The following is a 13,470-nucleotide window of genomic DNA, read 5'->3' as shown; positions in this document are numbered from 1 at the left end:
TAAGCAACCGTGATCTCGCGAGAGGCATGGATCTCGAGGATTTACGAAGGAACGGAGCTTCCCTTAGTTTGTACACGCTTTTCTTTTCTGTCTTTATTAATCAGTTTTGATACATATCGTTTTTATGTCTCAGTGACCACAGATGTAGTGACCAGTGGGGTCACGTGAGTTGTCATTCTTTTCTAAGTTTGCACCATGGAGGAAAGTGAGCAAATGTTAGAGAGAATTTAAGAAGATGAAGTCTGACCGCATTCAGCACTTTTACATGCTGATTACAGTGCTCTCCTACGGAACAGGATTAGGGCCAGTGGGAAGAAAAAAAAGTGGGGACGTTCTTTATTTGTCCCCCCAGAATTCTGAGCACACGTTGTTCAGCAGGACCGGTTTGCAGTCGAGGCTGATAACTCAGTCCCCAACCGATCCAGAAATTTACAACCCTCCCTATTTATCACGGCTTGGGACCAGCATTAGAATACACTGGCTTGTGGTGCCCCTATACGGCTGGGCTTTCTAGATGCACAGTTAAAATGCTTACCTGTTATAATAATAATAATGGATTGGATTTATATAGCGCTTTTCAAGGCACCCAAAGCGCTTTACAGTGCCACTACTTCTTGAGCTGTATTTGTTTGTTGATGGGTTTTTCTATGCTGGAAAAATTAAAATAAAATATTGAAAAAAAAAATGCTTACCTGTGCTGCTGTTTTTTTTGTTGGTATTGTTGTTGTTTGTTTGTTTGTTTTTACAAAGAAGAGAATATCAAGCTGTAGGGTTGCTAATTTTCAATAATAGCAAAAACACTCTTATCAGCTAAGAACAGAAAACTGAGTACAGTATAAGTTGTCTGCATCCTCACCAACAATTTAGTTGGGAACAAGAAGATGGGAAAATGCTGATTGATGAGTCTGGATTTCTGCCGTGACATTCTGATGGGAAAGTCAGAATTTGATGTAGACAACATGAAATTATGAATCTATCCAGACTGTAGCTCAAACTGTTGCTGGTTGTGTAATTAAATAACACATCCTACCAACCATGTCCATCCTTTTAGGACCACTGCACACCACTGTTTTACTGGCTGCTTGCAGCAGGATGGCGCACCATGGCACAAAGCTCAAATCAAATTGCTTTCTTGACTATGACAATGAGTTCACTGCACTCAGATGGCCTCCACAGTCACAAATCTGCAGAAACTGTGTAATGTCAGCAGTTCTGAAGGCAATGGGCTATAGTAGCACGTATAAGTGTAGTTACTCTAATGTTCCCTTTCAACTGTAATTGCTTTCCATTAATGTCACTGAAAACTGCCATGTTGCATGATCATCAGCGTAAAAGTAATGTATGCATTTTTAAGTAGTGTTTTACAAAGAAATCTGCAATTTATAGCCAAAATGTCAAAAATATTAACCTCCTAGGACCTGGAGTCCACATATGTGGACATCACATTTTGGGTTGTCTAGACCAAAATACAAAATTTTGCTCTACAAGGGCCTGATATCCACTTACGAGGACATCATACTGCCACTGTTCCATCAAAATTTAAAACGAATATCCTCATCTCATTTTTCTTAGGAACAAAAATCAGGTTAAAAAAAAAAAATCTGGTGATTCATTGTTTTTACATTCATCAGGTCCCAATATGCCCAAATATCAAAGAGAAATTAAAAATGCATGCCGTGGAAGAGTTCGGGTCTTAGGAGTTTAAAGCAGTATTTTCTCAAACTATGTCTGTTTATTTACAGAAATCTCAGCAGTTTCTGGAATCCTTTCCTTTAATCATCACTCTAAGAATGAAGTTTACATTTATTTGGTTTGTAGTTTCATTTTCTTTTACATCAAATGCTGAGTACCATTTTACAAAAACGGGGAAAAAAAACAGCAACACAAAAGTCATGTTAGAAAATTTAAACATTTTAATAAATAAAAACTGATGTAATATACACCATTATGAATATACAACTACAACAAGCATACCAAGACATTTGAGATACAAAAAATTGACAGTTCAATTTAGATGCTTTAAAAGCTTCAATTTTTAGGAAGAGTGGGGAGGTGAGCAGTGATTACAATAGTCATACATTCCTGTTAGTGTTTGTGCCAACAAATATCAAAAAGCATCACGAGGACTGATTTCTCAGAGATGGGGAACATAAAAATGGATGAAATACACATTTGGACTAAAGATTTCCATGAAAAGACATTTTGAGGTACTGAGTTGTCTACTCCTGTAATTAACAATGAACACACTTATGTTTGTGTTGTTTTCCAGATGCACTGTAACTCAAAGCATTCCTTTATGTCACAGGAAGACTGAACAATTAAGAGAAGACAATGAGCACAGTTCTGTTTAAAAGAAATAAAACATTGTATTGCATTTTGTGATGAGAAAGAAAGAAAGTTTTCAAAAGGTTTCACGTGATATTTGAACTTAGTACACAATGAGCCAAAGGAGTATGTGAGTAGGTTGAAAAAGCATCTTTAGGAAACACTTTTTAGATGCTTTTTCTGGTCTTCAAACATAGCGATGCTACAGGCTGCTCCTCTCATGGGGATTTTTGGGGTAAGTTGAATTATACCCCATCGGTTTAACCTACCACCTAGCATTAAAGAGCACCTGCTGGGAGTTAGCATGATTCTTTGATCTTAAACAATGCTTCTCCAGGGATTTTAAATGATGTTGATGACTATTGAAAGTCACGGTGACCTTGTTTGTTTACTCAGCACCAAACACAATGTGTGGATACAATTTGCAACCACAAATACAGAAAACTTTAAACAACTCTAAAGTCTCCACACACACAAAAAAAATCAGTTAAAAAAAATCATCATGATGTGTTTTTGAGTGAATTACCCATTAAATTTCCTTGCTTTCAAATTTGCCACTCCAAATGTTACTCCAATTGAATCTGTGTATTCCCTGAAACAACAGCAGTCAAAGAAAACCTCCTGGAACATATAAGAGAACCAGGACAAACGACTGGCCAGACAACAACCTACATTGCAATACAGTACAGGATTGTGTAGCTACATTTTGTCTGAAGCAAGGAAATACCTAACTTAAAAAAAAAAGCACCACAGATGTTTTTAAATAGCACCAGTTGTCAGAATGTATATGACATGTTTCTTGTCCTTTTCTTTTTGGCAATGTACAGCAGTGAACTGAATGTCTGGAGTAACTTTTAGCAGCTGCTGCAATGCTCGACTTCCACTTGAGTGCGAAATCCAGGAGAATGTTCAGTAAGTTGCACATGCTTCAGTTTCCAACAAAAATCAAACATTTGGAGCCCCCCTTACATCAGTTCCAAAACAGCAGCACAAAGCACTGCTTCTGTTACACATATACTGAAATATACACATATACACTGTCAAATATTATCAGTCTGCACAGTTTGTGAATTCCATAAATATAACCTACAATTAGATCTCTGTGCTCTAATGTGTGAAGATTGCAAGAGAGCACCGTACCGATTCTTTCATGCCAAAGTAGATTCAAAAATGTTTAACTGCAGTAGCCAAAAAGGTCTAAAAAAAGGTCTAATGATGTTAACCTAACACAGAGCAATACTCCTCTCCATAATGAATACATAAGCAGTGTGGGGTGTGGAAGGTGCAAAAACAATTCAACAGGTACATTTGCAAATGTACATTACTATAAAAACTAGCTCGCTGCAACCTTCTCTGAGATTCTCTGTGTAATAGACAATGAGATATACAGCACAGTGTGGTGCACCATTCTCTTTTGTTTTGTATACAATTAAACATACATAATTCTCTACTTTGTGTACAATTCTGCAGCGCTACAATATAAAGCAGTAGATGGATATAAAAATAATAGAATAGAATATAGACTTGTACATTCTTGAAAACAAGTACTGTCCCCAAATATAGATAGTCGTGTGTTATATATATATATATGTGTGTATATATATATATATATAATCTGTCTCTATATTATTTTATTATTAAACTAATTTCTAGGATTTAGAACATTTCCATCACTCACGTATGTTATGGACACTGTTACATCATGTTATAATGTGTCACTAAGCATACCCTACTACAGTTCGCACCCAGCCAATATAGTCGATGTGCATTGTAGTTTCTTCTACACGCACACACACACAACAATGATGTATGTGCATATATATATATATATATATATATATATATATATATATAATGTTGAGAGGGCGTGAGACAACGGATGTTAATTTCAGTTATTATTTACATGGTAGTAACAAACTTTTTTCTTAAACTGTGATCTGTTTTCTGCACTTTAGTTTGTAATGTAGTTTCATACATTACTCCAGGCTGAAGTAATACGTCTGCATATGTATTACTTGCAGCTGTCTGCTGCTGGCTTTTAAGTAGCTTTTGTTTGCATGTCTATTATTACTGTACATCCTTTCTTCAATCAAAGGATGCCTTCTTTTCAACAACAAACTGTACTCAAAAGTGTTTAACAAATATGACTATGTTATTTATTTATGGGCTTGTAGTCCCCATAATGAATGTTTAAAAAGACTTTGCAGAGACGTGAGCTGTTTTTTCAGGGTAGTGATGTATGATGGATTTCATCACTGTAACAGTTTGCAGTTCACAGCTATGATGTTAAAGCAATATCAAAGCAACCTCTGTGATAATGACTGACAATGACTGATGCCAGTGTTTACATATAAACTGAAAATTTGAGCTCATAAAAAATAATGAAAATGAGGAAAAAGATGAGTCTGGTTGCATTTAGCAACTAAATCTATTTTGTAAGTAAACAAACATTTTTCCTTTAACATGTGCAGCATGTATTAGCACCAGGTATTCTTTCTCATTTAGCACATGGGGTAAAATCCTCTTTAGCATTTAAAAATGTGAACATCTTCAACAATATGATGACTGGTCACTGAAAGAGGTGCTCCTCAGTTCAGGGACTGAGTGATACAGTACTGAGATTTTCCTCAAAAAGTGTCTTTGAATGCGTGATTTTAAAAAATGTGAAATTCCTGCTTCAGTACCATCAACTGCAAATCATCATATTTGGCTCAAAATGTAGAGCAGTATAGTGAGCTGAGTAATACATGATTTCACAAAGACACACTAATCAAGCATGGGTTGTGTGTGTGTGTGTGTGTGTGTGTGTGTGTGTGTGTGTGTGTGTCCAAAGTACAGTTTGTGATCTACACAGAGAAAAGAAAATGATGTAAATAATAAAAAAATATAAAATACATGGAATATCTCTAATATAAGACAAATTGATATTTTGAATTTATTTTGTTAATCAAATTTCATCTCATTTTTGAGAGATGTTACTGCCACATTCAGTGCAAAAATACACTACCAATCTTTCTTACATTACAAAATGTAATAGCACATTTGGTAATGTCTTTTTTCATTGCCAAACTATGAGTATTTTTCTCTTTAAAATATTTATTTCTGCATATATGTATTCTGAATGCAACAGTCAGGCAACTTTTGCACCTTAAAATAACTGCTTCAGACTCTCATAACTGTCCTGGGAAAGTCGCGTAATGCTTTATAACATAATGTAACACACTACCACCAATGGGTCTTCACCTAGCTAGAGGACAAAACTACCTTTGTATTCTCAATATGGAAACAATGGCAGCAGCAATGTGAAAGAACATGACATTTATAGAAGGGAAAAGAGAGAGAGTAAGAGACTGAAAAATAATAAATGTTGGAAAGTCTGAAAGGTTGCAGGCAGATACTTAGCTCGCCTTCTTGCTGTTGGATTGATAAGTAATATTGGCTAATCTCTGATGTCTAGAGTTTTTACAATTACTTTGTAATAATTGTAGATTTATCTATGTTAGCAAAGCTGCGAACTAGCTAGTGTGTTTAAAGGCAGAGGGTTAACTGTTAACATCTAGTTAACTATGATAATATTGGCTCTGACATTGTGGTTGCAGGTTTTAATCTTCCAGCTTGTCATGGAGAAACGGTGTATTACAACTGTAGGGATGGCCATGTGCAAAAATACAGATTTTTTTAATATATACCTCCACAGAGCTAACATGACTTAGTAACATGTAGGTAACATGGCCTAACACACACTTACAAAGACATACCGAGGTAGTACATCTACCTGTCCTAATTAGCAGGACATCTAGAAACAATTCTGAAGTCTTAAATCCTCTTGACTACTCAAACCCACAGCACATGTTTTTGCCTGCTGCACTCTCTGAGTTGCATTATTCACCAAAGTAAGTAAACAGCTTTTTACAGTTAGTTTGATTTTGATTGTTCAGCTAAAGATTTTAATTGTGGCTTCTATCTTAAAACCAAGACCACTGTTGCAAATCCCAGTTTTTGTCAGCATCACTCAATCATTTATACCATGCAGACTATATCTGCCAATACACACTATTTACATGGACAAGTTAAGAGGCTAACAGTAATTTTTTGTCAAGATAGATGACCTTTCCCTCGGTCATTTTAAGATTTCTCAGCTATCCTCACTCACCTAAGTCTAATTAAAACCTTTGGTGATCAAACGATGCAAAGTCACACAGTTGTACAACTACAGTTGCTAAGCTAAAGAGCTGTTCTTGTGACTTTATCTACATGTATTTGAACAGGCAGCCTGTTGCACCTGTCACAGCTGAGTATACATGTCAGTATAGTATGTCAACCACACCAATGACAGGTTGCTAATCTGTCACAGGTCTAACACAGACAGAGAGAACCCATGGAGACACCATACAACCAACCTCTGCACAGAAAGGCCCCAGGGTGGATTCAAACACAAGACTAGATTCTTTGAGGTGACACTGCTAACTGCTGCACCACTATGCCATTCCCTACTGATACCAGATACATTCAAATAAGTCTGGAAAGAGTGTTATTCAAGACAAAAACCAAAAATGCACTCAACACAAATGCGTGTTCTACATGCAATCAGTGGATGAAAAGTGGGATGTAATTCTAAGTCTGAGACAACAGCGATGTCAGAGCTGTGAGTCTGTATTAAACCTGCCCATGCTGAATAAGTAGCTGTCATTGTTCCAACACAAGTTCTGGGTGGAAATCTGGTTGACTGGTAGGGGATGAGATGCAAAGTCAGTGAAATATGAGCTCGATATTCATCAAGTTCTCAGGCCACTATAGAAGTGATACAGAGGACTGAGTAGACCCTGCTGTGTGTGCTTTGGGAGACTTGACTCTCAAACTGAAAAATATACACTGGCTATATCTACTTAAAGTGTATTTCCATATGGACATAAATTGGGAAAACATATAAATTGCTCTCATTCATGCATGCATATCGACAAATATTACTAAAATATGCAATTTCTGGTTTTACATTTTACAATATATAGACTAATTAATTTCAATATAGAAACCTCTGTATACATTAGCTCACTTAAAATTCTTTTCAGATGTGAAATAAATACAACATAGAACAATATGTTGACTATTTAGTTAATTAGCAAAGTGAGCTTTCAGATATATGTATTTTAGAAATAATTCATTAAGAGATTTAAGTATACTGGTACATGTCAGTATAGTATGTACATTACAAGATAGCAATCACATTAACTCAGTTTTGTTTTAAAGGTGCTTTTTTAAAATTACCCTCTGCAGAATCTAATTAAATATTTGACTCCTAGGGGACAGTATGCTGAAATGTTTATGGATGTATGCTGCTGATCTTTTAAACCCTGATATTTCATTTTAGTCCTATCTGCAGTTCTTCAAGAGGTTTTCCTTCTGGAGGTCTCTGTCACTAATACTAATAACAATAAAGGGCTATTCTATTCTATTCTATTCTGAAGGTATTTTTAAGCAGTTGCCTGCTTAAATACAGGTTACAAACTGGTATTGCCCAGTACAGTCCATCCCTAGTTTAACTTCAGCAAATTAAACACTGTAGATAAACATTTTATAAATAAAGTCAAAGTGGCTGTTAATTCACATTCTCCTAATAGCATTAGTTAACTAATTAATGATCATTAATTAATAATGCTTAACTAGCATTTAAACTAGAGCCCGACTGATATAGGATTTTTAAGGCAGTTATTGATATTTGTTTAAAAGTGTTTTAAAATTTCAATAAATCAGCCGACTGTTTTCTTTTTTCAGACATATGAAATGTAAACAGATTTTCCAAACATTTGTCATATGTAGTTAATTATGAGTCCTTACTGAGATAATATGACAGATTACAAATAATCTGTTATACAGTCACAATAAGTCACAGATTACAGATTTACGCTCTGTCCGACTTTGCTCGGATCAGCTGGTTGTTAACTTATTATTTGTGACATTTCAAAGTTGTGAAGCAAACAGGAAAGTTGCAGGATGCCCCCTGTTGGATAAATTAAGTGCCTTTAAATCCTTGATATAAACTCTTTAAAGGAAGCTGCAAGACTATTCTAAAATCTATTCCATTATTTTAAAAGCCAATTTTAGTCAATCACAAATTTATTTTACTCCTAATTCATTTGTTTCTTCTTAGAACTGTAAATATAATTGTAATACTCTATATCAAATTTTGAGGATATTATAGCTATTTTTTATGCATTCATCTTGGGTCTTCATCCACTGTGTTACATGCAATCAGTTTCAGTCCTCTCTGTTTCAGCCTACAAACTGCCACAGCACCATATTTCCTCCCCTCACCGAGAGACACACACACACACACCAAGGTCTGCTGAAATGAAATAAACTGTGGTGTATTTAACAGGCACAAAGCAAATTAAACCTTTGAATTGTTGTCAAAATACAGCTTTTCAAATCTTGCGATGCCTCAGACAGGGGCTTCATGGAAGAAGACTTCCCTGTTCTTCTTTCAACAGGATTCTGAAACCAATCACCACTCGCACCAAAAGCCTGCTCACATTTTGGAAATGGAAGTGGTATTTGCAGTCATTTATGGATGCATCACTCATGGTTTCCCCAGCATCTCACGAACTTCTGTTTGCCATCACTACTACATCACCTCTGAGGAGATATGAGGAGATAGCTATTTAGCCTTAAGATCGTGCCTTAAGGGGCATCCAGACGTGTAGCAACTAGCAACGATGTGGCAACCAGTCACCACAGAAAACCAGTAACATTCAGCAAGACATGAAGTGGGCGGGACCCACGTTAAACATTTTGCAGCTTCAAGATGAGACACTGAAGCATCTGCCAATGAGTGTGGAGGATACCAGTGATCGACTGAAGGCATGCTAAACTCATTAGAAGGTTACTACCTAAGTCTGGAATGACCGCTGGCAACTTACTACCAGCGACAAAAAGAATATGTGACATGCAGATGAGTCCCTGTGTGTGGTGGGCCCCCTTTGTACTTTATAAAGAATATAAAAAACAACATTCAGGATTTCCACTTTTGTTGACCTTGTCCCTAAACGCAGCACAGAATTTACAGATTGGAGTGGGTCTTGTTAACAAAATGTTACCAGTAATTTCTATAGGAGGTGTGAAGCCAAGTTATTCTGACTAAAACTCTTATTATTGGGCTTTGGAAGTGGAAAATGTGGTTAAAGTTGTATGAATTAACATAGTTATTTCCACAATAAGTGCATTATCTGGAGCTTCTCTACTTTTTTCTTTTTTGTATAACGTCTGTCAAGTCAGGACTCTTCTGTTATATGTTTTCTTTTCTTTTAGCTTGTTTATTCATGTATTACAAACGCACTCAGAAGATTTAGTTACAGCAGCCGTTTTATTACATAGATCTAAATGAAAAAAAGAATCACATCTATTCCAGAATTGCTCCTGCATTACAGAAGGCCTATCTAAAATTGCTCTTTATGAAAGCATTTATTGTGGAAATATCTTATACAAGCAAGTAAATGTAGTCACTGAAAAAATGTCTGATTTTAGAAGACTGCTGGGATTAGCAGCTCAAAATCACAAGAAATAAAGAAATAAATAGATTAAGATGCACATCACCACTGTCATATTAATCAACCTCCATTGTTCTCATATTGCAACATGTCACCATGACACCTACAAGTGAATACACCTTCTATTGATAAAAATCCACACACGACAAAAGCTTGATTGGATTTTTTTGTTGTTGTTTTAACGTACACACCCCTCATCTGCGGATTCCATAATGTAACAAGGGTGGCTGTAGCTCAGGTGGCAGAGCAGGTCAGCCGCTAATCAGAAGGTCGGTGGTTCGATCCCAGGCTGCATCCTGGCTGCATGTCAAATATCCTTGGGCAAGATACTAACCCCATGTTTGCCTACTGGTGGTGGTCAGAGGGCCTGGTGGCGCCTGTGTCCGGCAGCCTCGCCTCTGTCAGTGCGCCCCAGGGCAGCTGTGGCTACAATGTAGCTTGCCATTGCCAGTGTGTGAATGGGTGAATGACTGAATGTAGTGTAAAGCGCTTTGGGGTCCTATGGACTAGAAAAGCGCTATACAAATGCAGGCCATTTACCATTTAACAAGAAGCAGCATGTGTACTGTGTAATATAGCTGAGTTTCTGATGTTATGGCACTTTTGTTACTCATCCAATCATTAAAAAAATGAACCGTGTAGCTGCGTAGCATCCAGCAAATCCATCACATGTCAAACACACTTCTCAATCTGTGGAATCAATATTTGAACCAATCTGTGAAAATACAGCAAAAACATTCGGCTCACTGTGTGTGACCTTCAGTGCCACACAGCGTTTTCTTGGAGCATAGATGGAGTCTCAACAAATGACAAGCACATAAATAGAAACCGGACAAAAGAAGCAGATATAAAAAACACAAATAAAAAACAAACATTAAATAAAGTTTGACACAAATGAAACAGGCAAAGATTAAGGCCAAATAAAGCCAGTGTTTTATGCCCTCCTAAATAAATATGAAGCAAAATTGTAAGTATACACACACACACACACACACACACACACACGTGTATGTATATATATATATACATACACGTAAATGATACATATATATATATATATATGTATCTGAAATGGCACAAAATCCCTAAAGTTGTTTCTTTCTGTTCACTGAATTGTTTTGGCATAAATTTCAGAAGTGGATTTGCAGCCCTCTATGCTAACTAAAGTAGAAGAAGTGAAATGTAAAGGAAGAGACAGGACGTGGACAAGATTTTGCTCCAGTGCAAACCGTTCTGAGATGTAAAAAGCTGGAATTAAAATTAAAATTAAAAATAATTGGAGCAACTGTATAACTTCATAAAAAACTAAATAGAAATCACAATATTTTTTGTTATTAAAAAGCCACATTTGAGGGTGCCAGATTTTTTGTAATATTATGTGGAATGAAGACGAGACCTGTTTGGTTCCCATCTGTCAGTGAAAAACTACACAGAGTGAAGATTAGGCCGAGTACAGTAAAGCTAAAGGTAATGTTTCTGTTTCCTTTTACCACAAGCCCTTTTCCTGCTCATTCACCACAGAGCAGAAAAAAGCTGATGAGTAAAGATGTGAATCTTTCTTGAACAGATAAAACTATGTGTTCAGTGTTTGCACAGTTGGAAACAAATATAAAAACAGGTACATAAAAAAAGCAACAATAATGAAAAGATGAGTAAAAAGGCTAGTTTGTTGTCCTGGCTGATCCAGGTGGTTGTGTGGTCTCGTGTCCTGTGCTCTGAGGTATACTTGGTAGGAAGTGAGAACACCCATATTTGTGAGGCGAGTTTCTCGGCAGATAAGAGATGCTGCTGGCGGAGAGAGGTTCTTATAGAAGGTGCTGTAAACGGAGACCCGCAGGATGGGGAGAGAGGATTGGCTCAGCACAAGAAACAGGACCCGAGGCTGGAGGGAATGTTAAAATTAAGAATATGAAGACTGGAGTAGGAAAATAGTCGTTACGAAAATCAGCAAAATGGTTGGCTGTATTTATTCTAGTTAATGATTTTGCACTGGAGTAAAATTTTGGACAAATGTGTCAGTTATCACTTAAATCTTTAGAGCTCTAAACATTTTTTTAAATGGAATACTACTTGATGTAAGAACAGAAGATTGCTGTGCCTTTGGGTCTCCAAAGCAGGACGTCAAATAATCCAAAATTTGGGGGAGGAAATGCCTCAAAACCACAATTCCAATCAAAGATGGCATTAATCTGATTTTTTTTTAAACAAAAACATATGTGTGGCTTCTGATAATAATTCTCTTAATCTGCTTTTTTTTGAAGAAATTGAGACTTGTCAAGGTTAATTCATGAACACAGCAGAATGCTTACTAATGCAAACTAAACTGACCAAGGGGTGCAGCTGTGGAATAAACCAAATCTGAATGCTGAAATTTTGTGCCACTCCCCTTTGTAGGTAATAAACTGCGACAATTCTAGTGAAAGTATTCTTTTTTCTTTCAGCTGAGACGTAGCTAGTGCAGTGTCATTTTGGAAAGGGGAGCTGTATTGCACAGCTGTGACTTTCAGAGGAGGGTGGCATGGTCTAGGTCTGTGTTGTCCATGCTAGCCAAAATAGCTTTCTGGTCCTCCTGAATTGGACGACGGTAAAGCAGAGCAGAAAAGCGAATATATGGGTCATGGAGAATGGGCCGTTTCTTCTTTTTGCGGAGGTAGAGAGCTTCTTCGGGCTGGAGTACCTGAGAGGTGTAGGCCTGCTGGGTCTGAGAGGTGGAGACACCTGGAGGCAAAGAGACGAACAGCCAGGTCATAGCCACCAGAACTCAAGGTGGAAATGCTGTTCCGACACTTTCCCTGAAATGATGCTTTGCTTCTGGGCAGGAGTAGATCAACTCCATGAAGCACCCACAAGTCCAGTTTTTCTGTAATATAGTATGAATCTTGAGCCAGCAGGCAGTCAGTTAATTTTAATAACTGGAAACAGTGATTTTTACTTTTACAATGACGACAAAATCCACTATACCTGCATCTGTTATACCTCATTTAAACTAAACATTAAAAACTAAAATATATCTCCATATACAACCTGTAAGTTCATGCACAACGTATGCCAGGCCATAAGTGCTGCTAAGTCAGATCATATAACACGGTCAAAAGCCTGCCTTTTTTTATTACAGTGTAAGCATTTTATGCTATGCTGTTTGGACTTACACTATTCTAAGCTAAGGAGGCTCTAGCAATGAGAATGCTCCCTAAGATGACACTTTGAGCTTGTTGCATAAACGTCACCAACTCTCTGCTGTGCAGTAACTCCAAACCTCTGGCATTAACATCAGCACAAAAACTGCAGCAGTTTCTAGAAGCAAAGAGCTCTCATGTTTAATGTGTGGGTGTCCCAGTACTCTTTTCCATATAATGTAAATTATGATATGTCAGTTGGCTTTTTGGTGCATATATTTTCATCTTCAACATTCAACTCTATTACTGTGCTGTACTCTGTTTTTGTTAAAATATTTGAATTTTTAGGGAACTCGAGTGGTCAAGCAATAAGCTAGCATACTTCTCAACCACTTGAGTCCCACTTTTCATAAAAAGCAGATCTTGATTGCAACATCTGACGGAACAGGATGTAATTTGTTTTCAGTGATGCCTCACTGTTTGCT

The 13,470-nt window shown here is 36.9% G+C and overlaps 1 protein-coding gene across 2 annotated transcripts in view; it reads right to left on the bottom strand.

The window, feature by feature from the left end:
• Positions 1-1,890: 1,890 nt before the first annotated feature.
• igsf9bb (immunoglobulin superfamily, member 9Bb) overlaps positions 1,891-13,470 on the bottom strand; it is a 174,514-nt gene continuing 162,934 nt past the window's right edge. For both annotated transcript variants that reach the window (XM_085288276.1, XM_085288277.1), the window contains exon 20: positions 1,891-12,587. In XM_085288276.1, coding sequence (XP_085144402.1) covers positions 12,373-12,587 — 215 coding nt within the window. In that variant the 3' untranslated portion in view covers positions 1,891-12,372. The remainder of the gene's footprint in view (positions 12,588-13,470) is intronic.

This window comes from Mchenga conophoros, linkage group LG10, assembly GCF_057382185.1.
Source record: "Mchenga conophoros isolate Kocher_MC1m ecotype Shallow Benthic linkage group LG10, M_conophoros_male_GT1.1, whole genome shotgun sequence".
NCBI lineage: Eukaryota > Metazoa > Chordata > Actinopteri > Cichliformes > Cichlidae > Mchenga > Mchenga conophoros.
This window is presented reverse-complemented; position numbering and strand designations above follow the sequence as displayed.